General features: G+C 51.8%; 1 protein-coding gene across 1 annotated transcript in view; it reads left to right on the top strand.

Annotated features, from left to right (window-relative positions):
• The window catches only part of LOC148773719 (liprin-alpha-1-like), a 219,025-nt gene that overhangs the window by 184,568 nt on the left and 10,231 nt on the right, over positions 1 to 24,226 (top strand). Inside the window, exons 2-6 of the mRNA XM_088833153.1 lie at positions 15,763 to 15,864; positions 16,335 to 16,499; positions 17,635 to 17,856; positions 19,770 to 19,916; positions 22,741 to 22,872. Coding sequence (XP_088689279.1) covers positions 16,389 to 16,499; positions 17,635 to 17,856; positions 19,770 to 19,916; positions 22,741 to 22,872 — 612 coding nt within the window. The 5' untranslated portion in view covers positions 15,763 to 15,864; positions 16,335 to 16,388. The remainder of the gene's footprint in view (positions 1 to 15,762; positions 15,865 to 16,334; positions 16,500 to 17,634; positions 17,857 to 19,769; positions 19,917 to 22,740; positions 22,873 to 24,226) is intronic.

Below are 24,226 nucleotides of genomic sequence, written 5' to 3'. Positions count from 1 at the left end.
TGGTGTCCGAGATAGTTCCCCGACTTGGCTAAGTGTGGTGATGAGCGTGGAGTTGGGGGCGGGGGTCCGTCCTCACAGCCTGGACTTTGGGGTGGGGGTTCTCTACTTTGAGGCACCTCAAGTCTAATTTCGACAACTCCGCATGTAAAGACAGTGCAGCAGCAGGTGTTCTCGGGGACTTGTCAGCCTGGACGCAAACCCCCATCCCCGCCCTGTGTGGGCATCCCGACCCGGCTTGTGGTGCAGGGTCAGATCCCTTTACCGAGGGGAGGAACTGAGGCTCTGAGAGGTGGGCAAGGAGACCAAGGCCACTGGGCCCGGCAGGGGCAGAGCCAGCACTTGAACCTGGGTGCTGGGCCTTCGTGTCAGACTCTTTGCCCTGAACCATGAGAATTGGACTGTGGAGCAGGCTGAGCACCAAAGAATTGATGCCTTTGAACTGTGGTGTTGGAGAAGACTCTTGAGAGCCCCTTGGACCGCAAGCACATCAAAGCAGTCCATCCTAAAGGCAATCAACCGTGAAAATTATTCATTGGAAGGACTGATGCTGAAGCTTAAGCTCCAGTACTTTGGCCAACTGATGTGAAGAGCCGACTCATTGGAAAAGACCCTGATGCTGGGAAAGATTGAGGGCAGGAGGAGAACAGGGCGTCAGAGGAAGAGATGGTTGGATGGCATCACTGACTCCATGGGCATGAGTTTGAGTAAGCTCTGGGAGATGGTGAAGGACAGGGAAGCCTGGTGTGTTGCAGTCCATGGGGTCTCAAAGTGTCGGACGTGACTTAGTGACTGAACGACAACAAAACGTGGTCTTCAGCCCCCATCTCACTCGTACCCCCAGGCTTAGTGCCTATGCCATGAGCCTCTCCTACGATGAGGTGTCAGGGGCCATTGTCTAGTCCCGAAGCGATTCATATCTCTATTCATAATTCCACCATTACACATGCATTTCTTTGCCCGTAAAGTTTTTATGTCTCTTGAGTCTTAAGTGCTGAGGCTTTTATCCACCCCACCTGGCTTCCTTTGGGACTCTCTTGGTTTTGGGAAGCGTACTGAACTGAACTTGTAATAAACTGGAGAAGGAAATGGCAAAGTTATAAAGTGAATTCTAGACATGTTTCAAGAGTCTTGTCTTTAAAGTTCCCCAAGGACCGCTCTGCCTGGGTCCCAGGTAGTCGGGCTGAAATCTGTGCCCCTCGGGTTGCGGTTCTGACGTCCTCCCATGTCTCTCGGCCGGTGGTGTGCCAGAGTCAGCTCTTTGTGTCTCATCGGGAATTCTGCCAGCAGGGTGTTAACCCTTTGGTACATGAATCAGGGCAGGGTGGGAGTATTTACAGCGCAGAAATTGGCAAATGATGCAGCTGCAGATCAGGGGTTGGTTTTTCTTCCTGGAGAGCAGGGGGTTGGGCAGGGGGCTGCATACATTATCAGCATGGCCGTGCTCTGTGCCCACATGTCTCCCTTTCCTGAAGAGGTCAAGTGTCTTCAAACGTGTCTGTTGTATTTTCGCTTCTCGTTATGACACGTTTTATTTCTGCATGTTCTGTTGGGTTCTTTTCCAAGTTGGCTGTGTCGTTTTCTTTAATGGTTTCCTGTCTTTGCAGGACCTTTCTATCTTGAGGTTTATTTCTCTAAAAGAGGTGAGCTTAGCTGATGTATTAGATTTATTATCCATCTAATCGTCTCAGAATCCCAAAGCTGAGGGGGTCACTTCTGCTGGTTCTCCTCCAGCTGTCTTTCATCCTGATGGGCCTGGCGCTCTTCCCCACTGGCCACCACCCTTCCATAACCCACGGGGCAGTTCCCAAGCCTGGGAAGAAGGTGCCCTTATCCAGAAAGATTTGGCACTTGCATTCTCCACTCATCTGAGGGCGTTATGGATAGGATCCCCTTGAACCAAGGTCACGGGCTGATGTGCCTGCACCCACTGGGGTCTTCACCTGTTTCTTCCCCTGCTCGGCACCAGCACCACCTTCCTTGTAATTCCCGTGGCTGGAGGAGGGAGGCCCTTTCTGGGTCACCTGAAAGTGTCGTCTCCTGGGAGTCTGGCTCCACGGAGAGGGAGGGATCTTCTGTTAGATCCCTCATCTTGGGCAGTTGCTCCTCTGGGTCTTCTCAGGTCTTCAGCAACTTTAAGGCGTGACACTTCTTTTTTTTTTAATAATTGTTTTCTATGAGAGGGTGGATCTGAGTAACCTACCCACCCATCATCAAAGCAGGCCTGTGAATGAATACATGTCTTTTATTCCTTCAACAAGCCAGGCCTTGGGAGCCAGACCACATGCCGAGAGCTGAGGGGTCAATCCGCCCCAGCCAGTCCTGCAGCCCCAGAGACCACGTTCTGGGTCCGGCTCACTGGAGACAGTCGAGGGTACCATGTCCAGCATGTGTAGAAGGCATGCTTAGGCCAGCACCCATGTGACCGTGCCCGAGTAACCACATCCGCTCCTCCAGGGTGGTGCAGATGTGGTCAGTAGGAACCACGGTGCAGAAAGGCCTCCCTGCAGACCCTTGCCCAGGGACTGAGCCCTCTCCTGTCCCCTCCAGGAGCCGCCCAGGTGGAGGGCGGGCATGAGCAAGCCAGGGTCAGCCCCCAGTGGCGGTCAAGCCTGCCTCCTCGTCCAAGAGTATTCAAGTGGACCCGAGGATGCTGCCAGAAGTCAAGGAAGGACCGCGGGAACATCCTCTGCCAGCACACAGTAGGAGCTCAGTAGGACTGTCCCTCCACCCCCCCGGATCACTCAGCAAATATCATAAAGCCACGCTCCCATGAGATGACACGTTCAGGTGACCCCGAAAGGGCCCCTGTCTTCCCAGTCCGGGAACTAGAAGGAGGCTGGTCCTGGCGCCAGTCAGGAGAAGGAGGGGACAAGGCCCACCCCGTGCCAGATGCTCTTCCTCCCAGGAGGCACGTCTGTCACCTAAGCAGACAGACCCAGCCTGGAACGGGCCTGCCAACTCACACGCATGCAGGACCCTGGTGCCAACAGGAAGAGCAGGCAGGCCCCAGGGCAGCCGGTCATTAGAGACTGACCAGGCATCACGTGCCTTGAACACATTGGCGCAGAACACGACCCCTCCCACAGAGCAGCCCTGGCATCAGAGGCTCTCTGAGAGGTGGTGTTATCCTTGGAGCTGAGGAAGCCGAGGGCACAGAGAAGGGGAGGTTGAGCAGGCCCCTGTGGTGGTCAGAAGTCTGGCCCAGGCCTCCCCCCGGGGCTCCAGGGCTTCCTGGCCGGCGGTGCTCAGGAGGTGTCCTGTGTGTCCCTGCCGTATACACACGCTCCCCACAGCTCCTGCTAGACCCTGAGCCGAGGAGGGGTGCACACAGGATGCCGTGGAATTGCCCCCACCATCCTCGGGTCTGAGCACTCGGCACCCCCTAATTCCCGGATGGCAGTGACGGGGCCCTCTGGGGGCAGCTAGGGACCCCAGCTCGGCCTCGCTGAGGCCAACCTTCCAACAAGCTCAGGGGCCTCCCCTCAACGGAGACGGGTGACCGTGATGCACAACACGCAGGCTTAGGCAGCCGTGCGGATGCAGAGGGGCCCTTGGCATCCTCGACCGCCAAGAGTCCCCCACGGGGATGGTGTTGCTTGTTCTGTGATTCCCTTCTTCCTTCGAAAAGGAAAGTGCCAGGAGTGACTGCGGTGGGGTCTCTGTTCCTGTGAGTTGAGCCAGAGCGGAGGTTTAACCCCGTCCAGTCTGCGCCGGGCGAGCCCCCTCCTCCCCTCGCCCACCTTGGATGGCGCAGTCCTGGTCACTCTTCTGGGCCTTCTTGGCTCTTGAGTAACTTTAAGGCGTGGCGTTCGTTTTCTTTCTTCTTGTCTTTGTCCAGCCTTTGGTGGCAGTCCGTTGCAAGGGCCCTGACCCTGTCGCCTCCCCGATCCCCTTGGCCCTCCCCACGCCCACACCAAGCCTCGAGGCCCCTGCGGTTCTGTGGCCTCCAGACTCCCCACCCGAGGGGCCAGTCCGGACAGAAGCCACCGTCTGGGGCGTCGGACTCGGGGAGGGGACCGGCGTCTCTCGGTTTCTTCCCGCCAGGAGCAGGCTGCTGTCAGGTTGGGTGCCAGCGTTTAAAACATCCCATGTATGTAAGAACGAGGACATCCCGTTTGTCCAATGAGTCCCGCGCCCCTTTCCTGATCCGGCCAGATGTTTTTCTTGGAGGGACCCTGTCACTCATGTAAACAGCGGAGCGTGTTTTCCCAGGGATGCCGGCCCGGGCACTGCTTCTTGACCACCATCGAGAGAAATCTGCACGGACTCGAAGGAATAGATTTTGAGTCTTTGCGTGCGGCTGAGCAGAGCACACAGAAATAAAGCTGGGCTGTAACAGGACAGACGGGGTTGGTTGTATGGGGCCATCCACAGTCACTCCCAGTGCCCCATGCGGTCAGCCCCTTGCACGGGAGCCCCCAGGCTAGAGGCGTTGCTGCCTCTTGGGTCTCGGTGCCCCAGGGCTCCTGGGGTAGGAGAAGCGGCCTCCAGCTTCTTTGCAAAGAGAGTCTGTGCAGGGGTGGTCTTATCGGCCTCAAGGTCGTGGAGAGGCGGCATAGCCCCAGCCACGGGGTTGGGCGGGGCTGCTGAGAGCACCAAGAACTCCCCACAACTGTGAAGATAGTCACGCGTGGCAAAGATTTGCAGAGGAGCCGAAGGTGGGCTCAGAGAGGCTGAGTCACTCGCCAGAGACAACACAGCAGCAGACCAGGACTCCGACCCAGGTTGCTGAAATCACGGCTCCCTGCTGTGCCCATCTGACCGGCCCCTTGAGGGCAGCAGGAAGATCTGGGCTCCCCTGGCCTGAGCCCCTGGGCCTGCCTCCTCTCGTCCGTGCTGGGATGTGTCCATTCCCAAACCATGCGCTGTGTCCCCCAGCCCTGGGGCGTCACGTCAGGCTCCAGGCTCCCTGCAGGTGAGCCCCACGCCCACCAGCACACCTCTGAGCCTTGCCCATCTGGTCCTTGTGCCCGAGTGTCCTGATCCTAAGTGTGTTCTTGAGGCAGCCCAGGACTGGAGCCCTGCTTCTTCGAAGTTCCCTGCACCAAGCCCAGTGAGGCTCTGCCTTGTGGCTTCATGACAAGTGTAGTGGGCTGAGTGGTGGCCCCAAAAGCCGTCCATCCTTCTGCAGCCTGCCAAGGTGACCTTATTCCGATGAAAGGTCTCGGCAGATGGAAGTAAGTTCCTGACCGCTGCACCAGATCACCCAGGATGCATGAAAACCCTGAATCCAATGACGGGTGTCCTTGGAAGAGAAGAGGGCGTGATCTGAGGCACAGAACCACCCAGGGGAGAAGGTTTGTGCAGATGGACGCAGAGGTCGGGGTGATGTGGCCACAAGCCCAGGGAGGCCTGGGGTCTCCCAAGGGCTGGACCAGGCCAGAGGGACCCTCCCCTGGAGCCTCTGGAGGGAGCTCAGCCCTGCCCACACCTTGATCACAGGTTTCTGCCTCCAGAACGGGGGAGCATGAATTTGTGTGGCCAGTGGCTGCAGCTGTCCCTGGACACTGAGAGTGAACTTGCCGGCTCCAAGGTGAGAACAGTGGCAGGACCTGCCCCCCACCCGCCGACACACAGTCTTGTCCTGAGGTTAAATGAGTCGATACGCACTGATGCCTGAATCACGGACTGACACTTGGACCTCAGCCCCCTTCACCTCCCCCTCGTCATCTCCTCCGGCATTGTTGGGGCCCTCATCCGCTCCTTCAGTGGACACGCGGTGCTCCTGCCTGGCCCCGATGTGGGCAGCGGGGCCAGCGAGCTGGGAGGCTCCGCGCAGGACTCACCCTGCCAGCTGAAGCCGCACGGACACGGCCTGTGCAGTGACACGGAGGCCCGGGAGAGGCTGGATCCTCCGGTCGTGGGAGGCACGGGGGCCTCAGCATCAGAGGTGGAGGGGTGAGTCGGGTTCATCCAGGGGGATGCAGCCCTTCACTCAAAGTGGGGGAAGAACCCCACGTGGCACCCGGTGTCCGGGGGCCTCCCATTGCCCGGGCGGGCGACGGGCACAGCCATGGCTGACTGCCGGGAGTCTGCATCTCACGAGGGGCCGAGGCTGGTGCTGAGTGAATCCTCAGTGAGGTTTTCTTCTTAAAAACCATCCTAGGTGACTTCGGCTCCATTGCTTTTTGCCAAAAACCTGCAATGATCCCAAGAACTTTGTACACTCCAAGGGTGGTGACTGGACGTGGAACCCAGCACACACCCAAGTCAGCCCTACCCTGCGTCCCATGGGCCGGCCACACCATCCCCCTTCCGTGGCCTGGCTTTCTTCTGCCAGGACTCCCAGAATGGTGGAAAAGCAGTGTGGCCTCAAGCGGAGGGGCCCAGTGTGGGATCCAAGCCCCTGGGGGTCCCCTTGGGAAGTCTGGTGGACCATAGTCCCCACTGCTGCCGGGCAGCTCTGTCTTGGGGAATGTCGTGTTTCTTTGCTTTCTGTTGTGATGGGGCACCCCAGTTATCTCGGGGCGATTGGGAGGTCTGCTGGGGTTACATGCTCCCGCCTTAGATGGGGAAACATTACGCTGCATTGATGCTGCTCACTCGATACTGGGAATCTGTTCAACAGAAACGGCAAGAGGAACAGAGAAAAACAGAAACAGAAAAATGGAGAGTGGCTGGGTTGCTTCAGGCCTCACCTGTGATTGAGGGTGTGTGCAGCCTGCACGTGAACCCGGGTTCCCACACCTTCCGTCTACCAGGTGCCAGGCGCTGACTTTAGACCCCCAGCTTCACTAAGGAGTCACTGGCAGATACAGTTTGTGTGTGTTTCCAGTCTGCACTGTGATGACTTGATGCCCATAGACGTCGTGGAGTGATGGCCCTACACCTGCATCGCCTCACACGGTTAACTCTGCGTGTGTGTGTGTGTTTTATGCTGTTCTTGTAACCCGTGAACACAGTATAGATAGCTCTCCGTTTTGTTAGATCTTCTTTATCTCAGAAGTCTGTAGTTTGCCGTAAGTCTTGAACTTGTTTAATTGGATATCTTGATATTTTCAGTGCCATTGTAAATTCCTAATAGATAGAGATAGAATCGACTTTTCTATATTCACTTGCTAAATCCATTTATTTCAAATCATTCTAATTGTATTTTATTATGTGTACACAATTATGTGTGCACATAAGTGCTTTTTCCCCCTTCGCAGCTGTGACAACCCTTTTCTTTTTCTTGCCTTATTGTGCAGACTAGGGTCTCCAGTTCCGAGTACCGTGGTGGACAGAAGTAGTGAGAATGCGTATCCTTGTCTCTTTCCCGTTATCAGAGGAAAGCTCTCGGTATTTCACCCTCACATATGATGTTAGCTTTTTATAGATATTTTTATCAAAATATGTAAATTCTTCTCTGTTCGTTTACTATGCGCTTTTTCTTAGTCATGCACTAAAATTATTACATGAATTTTTCTTAAGTTTATTTTCTGTAGATTTTGAAACAGGTGATTTTTCTTTTATGTGGTGATTTGACTTTTCAAAAATTTTGTGATTCTAAGACAACCCCAGCCTGATCTCGATGTATTCTCCTTCTGTTGGATTTTATTTGTTAGTGTTTTATTTAGGATTATTTCATCGATATTCAGAGTCTGTAATGTTACTTTCTTGTACTTCTTCCTTGTTGGTTTTAGTATCAAGATTATGCTAGTCTTATAAAACAAGGTTGGAAAGTGTTCCTTGTTTACCCCCGGAGTTCCTGTGAGATGACTGTTTCCTTCCCTTGATTTTGGGAAGAAGTGATTGGCAAAACCAGTTGGTTTGATTGTGGGGAGGCTTTTAATTTCAGATGTAATGTTTTTCATGCAAATAAAATTTTCTGATTTTGTATGTCTTCTTGGGTCTAGTTACGCAAAGCCTTTCCCCGCTGCTGGGAGTTTCTTGAGGCCAGCAGACTCCAGTTAGTAAGTGAACTGTGGTTCATCATATCTTTCTTATCTGCAAGATGTGTTGTCTCCCCTTTGAAAAATCCTTGATATTGGTGATTTGTGCTTTGTCTCTTTTTCTTAATCAGTCTCTCTAGGGGTTTATCAGTTTTGGCAGTCCTTTCAAAGAGCCCATTTTTGGCTTTGTTTTGAAAAAATTCCATATTTGCTTTCGGTGTCCTTATTTTCTGCTCCTTGTTTTCTCATCTGCATTGTGTTTGCTTTGCTTTTTTTCTGGTTTCTGCAGCCCGTGGGGTCGCTAAGGGTCGGACACGACTGAGCAGCTTCACTCTGACTTCTCACTTCATGCGTTGGAGAAGGAAATGGCAACCCACTCCAGTATTCTTGCCTGGAGAATCCCAGGGACGGGGGAGCCTGGTGGGCTGCCGTCTGTGGGGTCGCACAGAGTCAGACACGACTGAAGTGACTTAGCAGCAGCAGCAGGGATGGAGGCTTAATTGATGTTTAGCCTTCCTTCTTTTCCAGTATATGTGTGTAAGGCTTTAAGTTACCCTCTAAACGCAGTTTGCTGCGTCCCACAAGTTTGAGTAAGCCAGATTTTTTATGGAAAAGTAGTTTCTAATTTTCATTGTGTTTTTTAAAATGATCATCCATGAAATTCTCCAGGCAGTGTGTCATTTAACTTAACGTTTGGGGATGTTTTTCTCGTGACCCTTGTTTGAATTCTAGCTTAGTCCCATGAAGAGCCCCTCTTAGTCTTTGGGGGCCACTGTCATAAACACCGTAGACTAGTGATGAACAACAGAAAGTTGTTCCTTACAGTACTGGAGGCAGGGACGTCCCAAGGTCACCAGCGGGTGCCACGTCTGGTGAGGCCTGTCTCCTGGTTCCTAGACTGCCTGCAGCTTCTCCCTGTCCTCGCAGCACGGGCTCCCGTTCCCTCCTGCCCTGAGCCCTCCCAGAGTGCCTGCCTCCTGGGCTCATCACCGCGTGCGGGGTGCAGTTTGAGGCACATGGACCGCCAGCCCACTGCAGTCCCTAAGTGTCCCCCGCGTTAGTTCAGTCCTTTGAGAGAGCTTGAGCTTTCCTAGTGGCCCAATATATATTCATTTTGTTACATGTTCCTTGGGCTCTTGAAAATAATATGTATCAGTGAGAATGCAGTGTTCTGTGTGTATCAGTTAGATCAGGTTTGTGACTCATGTAATTCAGATACTGGGAGCCCCGTTTTGTAAAGCAGAAGTAGGTGAAATTACTTGCAATGTATTTTATTTTAACACACCCCAAATATTATCATTTCAGTGTGTAATCAACATGAGAAAACCTAATGAAATATTTCACGTTCTTTTGTTCATGCTGAGTCTTTAAAATCCAGTGTGTGTTTCATGCTTGCAGCACATCTCATCATAGAGCCAACCGCAATCAGGAACTTCATGGCTGCAGGTGACTACGTACCAGGGAGCCCAGTTCCCTGAGAGATGTGTCTTTAACGTCTCCCACTGTGATTATGAACTTGGCTGTTACTCCTTTTCTATTTCTGTCAGTTTTATGTATTGATATTTTGAGGTTATGTGATTCAGTACATTCAAATGTAGAATCCTCATCTTCTTGCTGGACTGAACTTGCATCAGTATGAGAAGCTCCTTTTTAATGCTAGTGATGCTTCTTACTTTAGACACTATTTGACAGTGATATGGCCACATCAGTTTTCTGTCCTTGTTTGCCTGGGTATCTTTTACCTTCACCTGTCTAAAAGCTCTTCCATCTTAACAGGAACCTCTGAATAATGTATAGTTTTCATTGTCATCAGTTTGACACTTTTTATCTTTTACTGAGAGTATTTGCTCTATTTATAATGTTGATATTTCAGTGTGTGGACACCGTGTTCGTGTTTGTTTTCTGTCTGACTGACCTATTCTGTGTTCTTTTCTCTTGCTTCTCGTAGAAGTGTGAAGTCTTTTTCTGGTTCTGTACTCCTCTGTCAGGTTGTTGGGAGTCCATTCACAGATAGAGCGTGTGTTTTACATTCAAGTCTAACTTAGTACTCTTACTGCCTCCCTGACACGACTGTTTCCTCCTTGTCACTGTTATCCTTTAAATTGTTAGATATATTTCTGGCGTTAACATCATTGTTTTGTAGAGTTAATATTTACCCTCACAGTTACCTCATTGTTGGTCTTTACTTGTTTTTTATATTTCTGTCACAGACGACTTTTCTTTTTCCCAGAGCACTGCCTTAATACTTTTTAGTTCATGTCTGTGGGTGATGAGTTGTCTCATTTCCATTTGCCCTAAGAGTCTTTATTTTGCTTTCACTTTGGAAGAGTGTTTCTGTGGGGTATAGAATTCCAGGTTGGGTGGGTGGTTGTTTTTCAGCATTTTACAGATGCCAGTCCATTATCTTCTAACTTCCTTGTTCTTGAAAAGTCAGCTCTCAGTGTTGCTGTGCCATTCAAAGCCACACCTTTTTTCCTCTGAGCGCTTGAACATTTTCCTCTTGCCTTAGGCACCCGCAGAGCTGCTGAAAGCAATGTGTGGTTTTCATTTTTGGGTCAATGGTCCGATTCTTGAACCAAGTCTTGCCACTGTCCCTGTCAGTCAGTTCAGTCGCTCAGTGTCTGACCCGTTGCAACCCCATGGACTGCAGCATGCCAGGCTTCTTTGTCCATCACCAACTCCCGGAGCCTGCTCAAGCTCGTGTCCGTCGAGTCGGTGATACCATCCAACCATCTCATCTTCTGTCGTCCCCTTCTCCTGCCTTCAGTCTTCCCCAGCATCAGGTTCTTTTCCAATGAGTCAGTTCTTCGCATCAGGAGGCCAGAGTATCAGAGCTTCAGCACCAGTCTTTCCAATGAATCTTCAGGACTGGTTTGCTTTAGGATTGACAGGTTGGGTCTCCTTGCAGTCCACGGGGCTCTCAAGAGTCTTCTCCAACACCATAGTTCAGAAGCATTGATTCTTTGGCATTCAGCCTTCAGTTCAGTTCTGTTCAGTTCCGTTGCTCAGTCGTGTCCGACTCTTTGCGACCCGTGAATCACAGCACACCAGGCCTCCCTGTCCATCACCAATTCCCAGCGTTCAGTCAAACTCATGTCCATCGAGTCGGTGATGCCATCCAGCCATCTCATTCTCTGTCGTCCCCTTCTCCTCCTGCCCCCAGTCCTTCCCAGCATCAGAGTCTTTTCCAGTGAGTCAACTCGTCGCATGAGGTGGCCAAAGTATTGGAGTTTCAGTGAACACCCAGGATTGATCTCCTTTAGAATGGACAGGCTGGATCTCCTTGCAGTCCATGGGGCTCTCAAGAGTCTTCTCCAACACCGTAGTTCAGAAGCATTGATTCTTTGGCATTCAGCCTTCTTCAAAGGCCAACTCTCACATCCATACATGACTGCTGGCTTTGACTAAATGAACTAGTACTAAATGAGCTCCTGCATAGCTTTGGCTAATGAACCTTTGTCGGCAAAGTCACGTCTCTGCTTTTTGATATGCTGTCTACGTTTGTCATAGCTTTCCTTCCAAGGAGCAGGCATCTTTTAATTTCACCATCTGCAGTAATTTTGGAGCACAAGAAAATAAAGTCTGTCACTGTTTCCACTGTTTCCCCATTTATTTGCCATGAAGTGATGGGGCCGTATGCCATGATCTTCATTTTTTGAATGTTGAGTTTTATGCCAGCTTTTGCACTCTCACTTTCATTAAGAGACTCTTTAAGTTTCAACCCCTGTAGGCGTTTCTTATTCCCCTTTCTGTCTTTTCTCCACCATGAGGGTCCCCATTTATAGTTTTTAACAATGTAGCTTAACAGCGGGCTCCTTCGATATATTCTATCCTTTTTCCCCCACATATATATGTTTTTTAACCGATCCATCCTTCAGTTCACTGATCCTCTCTTCAGCTACGTCCAATTTGATGTTAAGCCCAGAGACTTGAGTTCTTAAATTCAGTTCACTGTTATTGTAAAGTTCTAGAATCGCTTTTGATGCTCAGAAATTTTTCCTTTTTTCAAGTGTATTTTTGAACTGGTGCCGTTTGCATCTGATCCCTCTAGCACACCTCTGATATGCTGATCTACATTGATACCTCTGGATCTGTTTCGGTTCTTTTTCTCTTGCTCGTATTTGTTGTTACACCCTTTTTTGCTTTTTGGGTTGCATGTTGGACATTCTGGATGGAAAACCCTAGAGGTTCTGGTGATGCTGTCTTCTCCAGAGTTTCCTCTGACGCAGACCTCTAGTGGACACAGAGCTCTCTGTTCACTCAGGGTTTGAGTGACTTGAGGCTGGGGGGTTCCTTGTAAGCTCAGTCTCAGCAGCCTTACCCCACCGTCCCCCCGACCCCAGGGAGGAGCCCTCCAGCGTCTCCGTCTGGAAGCCTGGGGTGCCTCCCAGGGCCCCCCCCTTCTCAGCAGGTCCTGAAGCCCACCCCCTGTCTCCTGAGCATCACGAGGTGACTGATACTCAGCACTCAGCCGGTTTGGGCTGTGTTGGGTACATTTTCTGTGCCTCCCTTTGCTTGGGGAGCTTGGTGTCTATCATCCGGACTGACTTGTGAGGCCTCCGCTCAGATTTTTGTCTTCCCAGCCCAAGGAGCCGTCCAGAGCTGTGTTAGCCAGTCCCCTCTGCTTGACATTTTCCCTTCCTTTTCTTTGCAGAGTCAGCTTTGTTCAGATGCCCCGAGGAAAGGAGCGGCCCTTTCATTCTCCCGCTCCCTCACTGGGCTTCCCTTCTGTTTGAAACCTTGGATTGTGGCTGCCTAAGGACCTCTGGCTCAGACTGTAAAGCTTCTATCTGCAATGCGGGAGACTCGGGTTTGAGCCCTGGGTTGGGAAGATCCCCTGGAGAAGGAAATGGTAATCCACTCCAGTACTGTTGCCTGGAAAATCCCATGGACGGAGAGGCCTGGTAAGCCACAGTCTAAAGGGTCGCAGAGCGTCGGACACGACTGAGCGACTTCACTCTCACTTTCAAGGACCTCCTTTAAACTGTGTTTAGGTTTTCTAGCTCTCGGTGGGCTGCCCTCCAAGCTGCTTGCGTTTGTAACTGGGAGTGGGACGCCCTGGGTGTCTTCTCTTATCTGAAGCCGCATGTAACAGTCACAGTAATTGTATTGACCATCTTTATTTGCTACCAGGGTAAACAAGAATCAGGGGTCCTTGCCTAGTACCCACGGTTGTGTTTCTGATCAGAATCCCCAGCTTTCGCGGGCTGTTTCAGTGCCACGTGAACTTGTGAAGAAGGTGGAGCAAGCGGCGCATGCGCCCTGGGGACAGAGGAGCCGGTCAGGTCACTTCCCCTGCCCCTGCCGGCCCAGGGCAGGCCTTGTGACGACGGGCGGCTGGGGGTGGAGAAGGCTGAGGAGGGAGGGGTTACGTGACCTGTGTTCTGTGACGTAGTCACATGTGGGTTATCTTTGTCAGTTTGAAAAATTGACTGCGTTTAGTCTTCCCTCCAGTTTCATTTTAAGGTTGAAAGTGAAGATTTTATTCTCGAAGTTGAGTGCAGTGATTTTACAGTCTTTTTGAAAGCAGTAGTTGAGGTATCAAAAAGACATCTCAGAGAACTCCAGTAGATAAAGCCAAAACAAGAGAACGTGTTCAGGGTGAACTGCGGGCGGGACCCCAAACTGTCCTCTGTCTCTCCCAGAGTCTGTAATTGCTGAGATGGGTGGATATAGGACCCCAAGCACCCCGGGGACTGAGGTCCTCAAGTGACAGCAGAGGTCCGGGCTGAGCCAGGAGCAGTGTGGCCTGTGCCCTGGCGAGTGGAGAGCCGTGAGGGTGGGAGCCAGGAGACGGGGTGGGAGACTCGGGGGCGGAGGGAGAGGCAGCACCTGGCGGGGTCTGGGAGGCGCTGGCTGCCACGGCTCGAGTCAGGGACACCCCAGACCTCCACCGTGCAGCCCCCACGGGGCAGAGTCGTCTGGCAGCCCAGGGTCGACGTTAAGAGGGCGAGTTTGCAGCCGGTTGAATGAACCCCTGTACCCACTGTGGGTTCATTTTAAGTGCCTGGAGCGAGGTTGGTCAAGCCCTTGCTGAGCTCGAGTGAGGGAGCCAGTCAGGGAGGACTGAGCTCAGGGTGAGAGTGAGGGGCGGCTGGCGCGGTGAGTCCTCCTCAGCTGGGTGGGTTCTGGGGACGCCCTTGAGTTCAGGGGTACCCTTTCAGAAGCCTCACTGAAGGCTTGTTTCAGGGGTGGAGGGGGCAGAAGCGCACTTGGAAGACGTGCTCATGCCTAGCGGTGGTGGTTTCTGAAGCGGTTTAAACTGTTCGGTCTGACTGTGACCAGTACCTTGCAGGGTCATGTTTGGCAGTGGGCCTGAGCTGCGGGCACGGCCTGCCTTCTCCCGCACCCCACACTCCCCTGCCGTCTTTCTGGCAGCCCCTCCCCCCGCCCTGCACCCTTGATGGTGGGCCTGAGCCCAGCCCCCTGTCACCACGGAGCCCCTTGTGACTGAGTGGGTTCTGGTTCCGGGCTCCTGGGAGACGTGCTGCGGGCAGAGCCTTTGTGCCATTTCTCCTTGAGACAGTGGTGCTGGTGGTCGTAGTGTGAGAGCGGTGTGTGTGAGAGAGCGGTGTGTGTGAGAGTGGTGGTCGGAGTGTGAGAGCGGTGGGGATAGCTCAGGAGCTGAGGTATCCTCCCGTGAAACAGCAGTTGCCCCGGGTGGGGGGCTGCCCCCATCCGCGAGGATGGGTCGCAGAAGGGCCCGCCTGTGGGCGTTATTCCAGTGCTGCAAACCCAAAGCAAAGGCCAAGACAAGGAGGAGCTTGGCCTCAGACCGAGTCCTGGAAGCAGAGGGCCCTGAGGTGAGAGCAGCCGGGGGCTGGGCCTGTCGGATTGGCCCTCACCCGGCGAAGCGTTGGGGTTGTGTTTCCTTTAGTTAGCCTGGTTGTGGGCCCTGCCGGGCAGGGCGTTTTGACCTTAGTGGGCAGGCTCGACCCCAGCAGGTTGACCTTGTAAGAGGTTGTGCAGGTGCTGCGCGGAGGATGGGCGGGGGCCCCACAAGAAGGGAAACACTGGCTGGAGGAGTGTCTGGGGCACGTGGACTGAGCTAGAGAGTCAGTCCTTGAAGCAGAAAGGCTAAGCCCCTTAACGTCCCCTGTCTTACAAAGCACAGACCAGTGTGTCTGGGATTTTAATGACGGGTACCTACTGCTCACATGTATAACATACACCCTCATAGCTTCACATGTCTACTACATGCCTCTTACAAGTGTAGGGCACTGTTCTGGGTGCCGAATACTCAGTATGTAATAGGGGATACGTAGCCCAGGATTTTTGTATCTGTGCCAGGGAAAACAGAAGAATGAATGATGCCATGTGGTTCAATTTGAGCAAGTTCACCACGTGGACGGCCCCACGTGCACGCAAATTGTGGTAAAATACATATAACATGAGTTTAACATCGTAACCAGCTTATTGAATGACTGTGTGACTTCAGTGGACTCAAGCTAACAGATGGCCTTGGGGTGCCATCAGCCTTTTTCCCAGAGGAACACTCCAAAGCCTGGTGGCCTTGTAGACCTTACCTTTCTTCTTCGCTGTCCCCAGTGGTTCTAGGTCACGTGTCTGTGTGTCGTTTAAGAGTCTCTTCATCCACTTTGTTGTTAGGTTTATGTTTAGGAACGTTTCTCAGACGTCCCTGGGTCTTGAGAAGGCAGGCTTGGATTCTGGGTTCTCCCTGGCTGCTTGCCCGCCAGGTCGAGGTGGAGGCTGACGGCCGGTCTGAGTTGTGGTGGCGTGTGTGGTCTTGGGGTCGGCGGACCTCCTCTCCTCTGGGGGCAGGGAGACCCTTTGTGTGGAGCCTGGAGAGACTCGGCAGGGTCAGTCTTCAGTGTCTCGCTCTCTTTTTCGTCTGTGTTCGCATTTAGTGACTCATGTAATTGTTTCCTAGAAGTCTCCAGCTTCTGACGAGGAGGTAAATGTATACAAGAAGCAGCTCCTGGAAAGGGAAGAAGAACTCGCTGAGCTCAGAGCCGAAAGAAAGAACACCAGGGTCAGTAGGGGGATTCTCACGTGTTGACATTTGCCCCACGAGGGTCACCGCTGGGCTCCGTGTTGCTGACTTTAAACTCTGTCTGCTTTTCAAGTCATTTTTCACATCTTCCCACTGAGCAGACTGGGGTGGATCAGTTTGGGGTTCTCATACCTTGCTTCAAATTTATGATGAGAGATAATGTAATTTTAGTACATGTGAGGGGGAGTTCTCTTCACTTACATTTTTGTCCACGCTCCACTTTGTGTGGGATCTTAGTTCCCCGACCAGGGATTAAAACCCATGACCCCTGCAGAAGTGTGGAGTCTTAACTACTGGGCCACCTGGGAAGTCCACTCTAACTTTAGACTGACCTGGCGGGATTCTGACGTGCCTTAGCATGGTTTCGGCTTTAGAGTGAGGCTGAGAGGAGTTCCCGGCCCTGAATGCAAGTATGAGGTTGAAGGTGCTCCTTTGTCCCCGCCCTGCAGCTGCTGCTGGAGCACGTGGAGCGCCTGGTTTCCCGGTACGTGCCGTCCCTCGAGATGACGGCGGGCAAGCAGCAGGCGCAGCCCCCAGCCGGCATGACCAGCGAGTTGAAGGTGCTCAGAGCGCTGAAATCGCTCTTTGAATACCACAAGGCCCTGGATGAGAAGGTACCAGCCACCCGGCCTCCTGGATTTGTACACTTGCTGCTTTGTTAGGTGGATGATGCATGTATTTATGTAACTAGTTGACTCTTGAGCTTCTTGAATGCTTGTAAAAACATTTTTTCTGTAAGAAGTCAGAGTTTTCCATGGTTAAAAAGTGTCGCCTGCGTACATGCTCAGTCATGTCCGTATCTTTGCGACCCTGTGGACTGTAGCCCACCACACTCCTCTCTTCATGGGGCTTCCCAGGCAAGAATACTGGAGTGGGTGGCCGTCTTCTACTCCAGGGGATCTTCCCGACCCAGGGATCGAAGCTGCCCTCTTGCACTGGCAGGCGAAATTTTACCACTGAGCCACCTGGGAAGCCCCCAGTTAAAAAGTATTAGTTGGCATAAATGTCTCAAGATTTATTCTATTCTGTATATCAGTTTGCAGTTAAAAACTGGGCAATAGAATTTAATTTAGGATAACATTTTGTTCTCTCAAACTTAGAATTTAAAGCTGTTAACAAGCAGCTTTTCTTGATGTTAAGATCAGTGAGAGCCATTAAAGATATTCTGTTCCAGTAGCCGTGTATTAGGGTGAGTATAGAATGAGGAGTGCACTAACGTGTATACACACATCAACACACAGTGACTCGACCCCTCTTATTTGAGTTGAGAGAGCGGTTACGTATAGCACTTGAAAGGTGTCGTTCGTTAGAAGAAGAATTAGGTGCTACACATAAAGAGGTAAGTTTGATCAGTCATCATGTAATTTCAGTTAAGGGTTAGTCATTTGTATCCTTTCATTTTAAAAAAGTATGAAGGCTGTAGTGGTGGGCATCACATGGTATTTATCTTTCTGATTGAGGACCCGCCCACCTGGGGTATTTTCATGACTAGCAAACTAGACTTGTAGCTCAGAGCTGCAGGATCTCTTAAGCACCCCTTTGTCCAGGAGAAGACAAAGTCTGACTCTAATCACCCGGTTCTAATCGGGATGGACAACATCACCAGGGCACCATGTAGGTCTGAGCGGCCGTGAGGGTCCTGTGAGCTCCCAGAGTGCAGAAGGCAGTCTTGACCTCGCCGATTTCCTGGAAGTGCTGTGTTCCCTCCCTCCCAAAACAAGGCTGTCTAAGGCTTCCTTTCCCCTTTAGAGATCGTCCGACGGCTCTGAAAGCCAGGAGCCAGACCTGGCTAAGATGCGCGAGCTCCAGGAAGTCATAGACAAGAAGTCGCGGGAGCAGAGGCAGATGAAAGAGCGCCAGGCAGCCATCTCTGCCCACGTGAGAGAGCTGGAGAAGGACCTGGACACGGCCAGGAAGAACGTCCTCAAGTCTGAGGAAGTGAACACGAAACTGGAGCGGGATGTCCGCGAAGTGAGTGATGGCGGCCGTGTCTGTTGCCCTGAGGTGGCTGTGGGTCCCTTGTTCTCCCGGTGCTCTCAGCCTCGGGGTGGCTGCGTGAACAAGAGCAGAGCTCTGGCGAGACCACGACAGGCTGCCTCCCCGCCTCTGTGTCGAGGTCTCTGGGGTAGAAGAGGCCTGATCCCGGCGGTCCGTTGGCAGTGGAGCAACACGAGGGGAGCCCTTGTGCTGCGCTGCACCCTGGGTGTGGACTCCTCATTTCTACAAGTTCTGGGGGGCCCAGTGTGTTCCTTTGAAAACATTCATTTATCCATTCATTCCTTTCTTGGCATGTAGTTGCTTTCCACCGCTGGGTCAATTTCTGCTGTACGGCACACTGAATCAGTCATGTATATATGTATATCTCTACATATATCCCTGCTGTTTAGATTTCCTACCCATTTCCTTCACCACAGAGCACTGAGGAGCCTTCCCTGTGCTGTGCACTAGGTCCTTACTCGCTGTTGACTTGATGCCTAGTATCAGCAGTGTATATATGCCAGCCCCAGTCTCCCAGTTCATCCCCCCCACCTGCCTGTCGAATGTATTCCTGACGATGCTGAAATTTCCTTCTGATCCGCTCAGGCGAGTCTGGTGACATTTGTGGAGCCCGTTCTCTCGGAGAGATGGGAGCATGCTGTGTGGGCTCTGCCGAGGCAGCTTGCCTGGCCGTCTTCTCTGGTTTGCTGAGGTTCCGCTCCTTGACAGGGAGGGATGTGTGACAGTGATCCCGGCAGTCCGACCAGTCGAGTGGCGTTTGCTCACCCTCAGGTCCTCAGGCCCGAGCTGTGTAACTGTGTAGAATCCTGATGTTTCTGGCGGTCGTGTCTGCGGGTGTCATGATTTATGAGAAACTACCTCACGGTGGTTGTGAAAACAAAAGAGTGCTGGGGGTTCAGGCCTCCTCCTGTGAGCCTCACCTCTCCTCTGGATGCAGACAGACAGCGCCCACCCTGCCCCACCCCTCCCCCGTGACACCGTCTCAGACAGAGCCCCTCCAGCATGTGTTCCAGCAGGTGTACTTGTTTAGTAGCTTGGTGTGAGGAATTCTGTGTGAGAACTCAAAACAGAAATATTTGCACATGTTTGTATAACCTTGTCACACTACTCTTTGGCAACAGGAGGAGATTAGGTGGCAGGGTTTAACACGTTGAGAATTCTGGAAAAAGCGTTTTGAAGACCTTTCACTTTTAATGTTAGGACTTGGCCCACATTGGTTACTTAGTGACTGCGGAGGGACCTGAAATGGATTTTGAGCTGGCGGACAGGAGTCGCACCAGCAGCAAGTTCTGGTCCTGGTTTGAGCATTTCATACGTGTGGTTTAACTCTGCTTGAGAAGACTGCTTCCAGTTGTGTTACACTTTGACTTCTGTTTCCACTCGTTAATATTCTTACTTTAATTTTGAGGAAATTGCATGAGATTTTTCCAACTGTTACCCGAGGAAACAAGCCTCAGAGCTCCCTCTTGGGTCTGTTGGCGGTCCCTCCCTGTTCTGGGTCAAGTCTGCCTGTATGGTGTAGCAGACAGAGGTCCTGACTTCATGCCAGATACCTTCCCTCCTGGAATTCTTGCAATAACAGGGTAGTTTAGTATACTTTTTGTTTGCTGTTTGGGTTTATTATATAACAAAGAAGCTTGGTAAACTGAGTGGCCGGATAGAACATTCAGACAGATGGGTGCCCATCGTGGCCAATGTGACCTTTGAGGTAGGTGCGTTTTTCCTCACGTCTGAGAAAACTGCCACGTCTAGGAGTTTAATTTTGAGGACGCTAACTTTCTGTTTGATTTGAAACTTAGGAGTTAGTCCAGCTTTGTTACTCCTAAGTGTATCGGAGTGTTCCATGATAACGACTTAGCTTTTCTCCTCTGCAATGCCCGGTGTAGGCCATGGCCCTGAAGGAGAACATGGAAAAGAGAATCACTGCCCTAGAGAAACGCTCCCTCGCCGCCCAGCGCGAAGCTGCCTGTGTGCATGACTTCAGTGGTAAACTTGGAAATGAAACCGCAGATGAGGATTCTGCGCATCGACAGGTAATGGCCTTTACTGGGCTGTGTCTGACTTTATAGCATTGCCTTACTGAGGAGGGAAGGTAAAGACCTTCTCGTGTGACTCCCACGTTGGAAATCAAGTCCCCGTGTAAAGTTCTTATGACCCTAAAACATTGCGCTCAAAAGCACATCATGGTAAATCAGCTGTACTGGAAGGAAATGCATTTTTTAAAGATTGGGGGTGACTGCAACTTCCAGGTTTGAATTATTTGGGACTTGGTTTCACCATTTTGTGAACTTCCTCTCCTGACGCCCTTGTTTTACTTGAACGTGAATCTGTTGGCTTGTTAGCGTTTTTACTGAAAGAGCAGAGAACAGCAGGGAAATTCAGGGCAGCGGGCTGCCTGTTGAGAACTGGGTCACTGTGAGAAAAGGCAGGGTTAGAGCTCCGGTCTGATTAGGGTTTGTCCTTCCTATGGTTTGGTGAGCCTTACTCGCTCCTGTTCCTGTGTGGTCTCAGATAATCAGGACTTAACCAGGAAAACCAAATCTGGCTTCTCTCAAACAAAGCGAGTCGGGCCGGTGTGTGCCAAAGTGTATCATTGGCCCCACCACAGAAATAAAGCACCAGAAAGTCATTGAAATGTATGAGGTGGAATGCATTACGATATACAAAATAGTGGCTGCCAAAGGCAGATCAGAAAATACTACGTACCATATGCTATTGTTTTCTGAGGGTTTTAAAGCCTCACGTGTCAGTACTGTCCCCAGCATGCCTGTGTTCTTGGGCCTGGACTGCAGAGCCTCAGACGCGGGCTCCCAGGGGGCAGTGGTTCTGACTCCCATAGTGAGACCCACGGTGAGGCGCCCTCCCCGCTTAGGCAGAGAGCTCAGTGTCTCCCGATCAGGGGTGCCCTTCCTTACTTTCAGAACAGCTGCTCAGAGGCTGTTGAGCTCGGGATGCTGTTTATGACTAAGCCAGTTCAAAGTAAACTTTTGTTTTGCTTTAAAAATATTTGAATGCCGATGCCTTACTGTGGAAGCTGTGAGAGGTTTTGTTTCCTTGGGCTCAAAAATCACTGCAGACGGTGACTACAGCCATGAGATTAAAAAATGCTTGCTCCTTGGAAAGCTATGACACACCTAGACAGCATATTGAGAAGTAGAGACATCACTTTGCCGACAGAGGTCCATATAGTCAAAGCTATCGTTTTTCCAGTAGTTACATGTGGGTGTGAGAATTGGACCATAAAGAAGACCGAGCACCGAAGAATTGATGCTTTCGAACTGTGTTGCTGGAGAAGACTTTAACAGAAAATAACCTGTTTTTAAATTTTTTACGATGGAAAATTTCAAACGTGCACAAAAGTGGTATAATCATATACCAATTCTATAATACAGTATAATAAATACCCATGACCCAGCAATTAGCCTCAGCAATTTCTAACACAGGGCCAATCTCAAACAGATCATTATACAGTAGGTCCTAAAACAGCTTTTTAAACCATGAGCTTGATGCTCATTTTATAAAAGACAGACTTGCCAACTTTGTTATTACATTTAAAAATTGCTTCAGGTAATTATTTCCAGTTTTTTAATATGAATTTTCATATTGGAAAAGATCCTGATGCTGGGAAAGATTGAAGGCAGGAAGAGAGTGGGTGACAGAGGATGAGATGGTTGGACGGCATCACCAACTCAGTGGACATGAGTTTGAGCAAGTTCTGGGAGCTGGTGATGGACAGGGAAGCCTGGCATGCTGCAGTTCATGGGGTCGCACCGTCAGACACGACTGAGCAAGTGAACTGATCTGAACATGAATTATCATTGGGAGAAAAGCTGTGACCAAGCTAGACAGCATATTAAAAAGCAGAGACAGTACTTTGCCACCAAAGGAACACCTAGTTACAGCTATGGTTTTTCCAGTAGTCATGTATGGATGTGAGAGTTGGACCGTAAAGAAGGCTGAGCACCAAAGAATCGATGCTTTTGAACTGAGGTGTTGGAGAAGACTCTTGAGAGTCCCCTGGACTGCATGGAGATCAAACCAATCAATCCTAAAGGAAATCAGTCCTGAATATGCATTGGAAGGACTGATGCTGAGGCTGAAGGTTCAATACCTTGGCCACCTGATGCGAAGAACTGACAGATTGGAAAAGACCCTGATGCTAGGAAAGAGCGAAGGCAGGAGGAGAAGGTGCGACAGAGGACGAGACGGTTGGATGGCATCACTGACCCAATGGACGTGAGTTTGAGCAACTTCTGGGAGATAGTGAAGGACAGGGAAGCCTGGCGTGCGGCAGTCCATGGGGTCACAAAGAGTCAGACACGACTGAACAACAGCAGTCATTTCAAAGAATTCAAGTGATGTTGCACGTAAAGAAAAATATGTGCAAGTCTATCTCCACTGGCTTTTTTCCCAAAATGAATTTTCTCACCTTTTGCTTTATAACTTGAATTCCTTTTACCCCCTTAAACCAGACTCAGGCTTCTGTTTATATACTGGGAATTTCCTCTACCAACGTGTGTGTAAGCCGATCCCCTTTAAAGTCTGCTTGTTTCTGAGTGTAAATCTGCTTGTTCCCCGAGCTCCTGCGACAGGTAATGGCTGGTGACACTAAGGTCCCCCAGGCGCTCAGCCAAAGAGAAGCGTTGGGAGTGACCTTTGACAAGTGAAGTCCCTGCCTCCCTCTGCACCTGCCCGTCTGCTCTGGTGATGCTCAAGAGCCCACCAGAGGTGGCCGTGGGAAGGGACCGCCTCGGGAACCAGGGCACAGGCCGCTGATGTCGCGGCTCCCCGGTGCTTTTAAAAGAAGGACCGTACTTTGCTCTTGAAGTTTATGAGTTTTTGTTTTTCCTGTTTTAGACAAGGCAGGGAGAAGACGTGAAGGAAGAACACAATAAACCCTTATCAGATACCATGGATAAGCTTGTGTCCGAATCAGATGAGAGGCTTCAGCTTCATCTGAAGGAGAGAATGGCTGCTCTGGAGGATAAGGTGAGCCAGCCCCATGGCCCCTTTACAAAGAGGCCCATCTGGCGTGGCCTATCCCGGCCTGGTCTGTGTGTGGGGAAAAGCTCCAGGACAGGAGTTGGAAAACTGTTCCCAAGAGGGCCCCAGAGTGAATGTCTTTACTGGTTACGAATGATTGAGTAGCAGCATTTCATGCCAGTCAGTAAGCGTGACAGCATCCACAGGCAGTGTGTAAAGGAACAGACGTAGATGTGTGCCCACAACCCTTACAGAAAGCATCAGTGAGCCGGATCCGCCGATGGCCCCAGTGTTAGCAGCCGCCGTGCTCGAACTTTCTTCGCGGTCCACCCTCACCCCTTCATTTCTTTCTTAGGAGTTTATTTCTGGGGCTTTGCTGGCAGTCCAGTGGTTGGGAGCCCCCGGGGGGCTGCCCTGCGGGGCGGGGCACACCGCCTGCTTGCAGAGAGCTGGAGACCAGGCAGGGAGGGGGACAGTAGAGGCCGTTCACAGGGAACTTTCAGAGACCCGCAGCAGGCGCTGCAGGGAGCCCTGGAGGAGGAATCTGCTGGTTGCCGTTGTGCGATTTGAAGGCGCGGGAAGGGAGAGGATGTGCTGACCGGGCTGATGGGGGTGAACCCATAGACAGCTGGTTCGCTGGAGCGGAGCAGGAATGATGGCAGGTGGTCCTGGAGCCAGCGAAGGGGGTGGCTCTGCCCTGGGGAGGGGTCGTGACGAAGACAGGGGCCGAGGGCACTGACCCCGGGAGCCGGCCAGCCAGCATCTCGAGGCTGCCCCTCAGTTGCTTTGAGGTCATGTCTGGGAAAAGAAGGCAGGACCTGGGTGACAGTGGGGCCGGGGGGACATTTGCGGAGAGAAGGGTGTGAGGTGTGAGAGCGGGAGGGCGGCACGGGGCCCCACAGGCACGCTCCCGTGCGTCTCTGAGGACAGAGCCGCCCTTGCGGTGCAAGGGGCACCGCCTAGAACAGCCGAGGGCCTGTGCCCCGAGAGGAGAGCCGCGGCGGGGCTGGCCCTCCTGTCCCCTGGCTGCCCCTGCTCGTTCCTGTCTGTGGGTGTTCAGACCAGCCTGGAAATCGGAGGGCTGGGAACCTGCGAGGACAGCCCTCCCTGGTGAACCAGTACAAGTGATGACAGCTGAGGTGGACCCAGCGGCTGCGGAGCTGAAGGATTGCTTTTCCTTCTTTTCCTTCAGCCTGGCTGATGGGGGCATGGATGTATCTTTCTAATGTTTGGTTTTTGTCTCTGACTCCATCAGCCCTCCCTTGTGAATAACCTCATAGGATTGCCTTCTGTCCACGCTAAGTCACCAGGCCTGAGTGTCACCAGGCCATGTGGGAACTGAATTCTCCTCCTGCCCGTT

This window comes from Moschus berezovskii, chromosome 27, assembly GCF_049115385.1.
Source record: "Moschus berezovskii isolate FMDL1 chromosome 27, NW_MosBer_1.0, whole genome shotgun sequence".
NCBI lineage: Eukaryota > Metazoa > Chordata > Mammalia > Artiodactyla > Moschidae > Moschus > Moschus berezovskii.
This window is presented reverse-complemented; position numbering and strand designations above follow the sequence as displayed.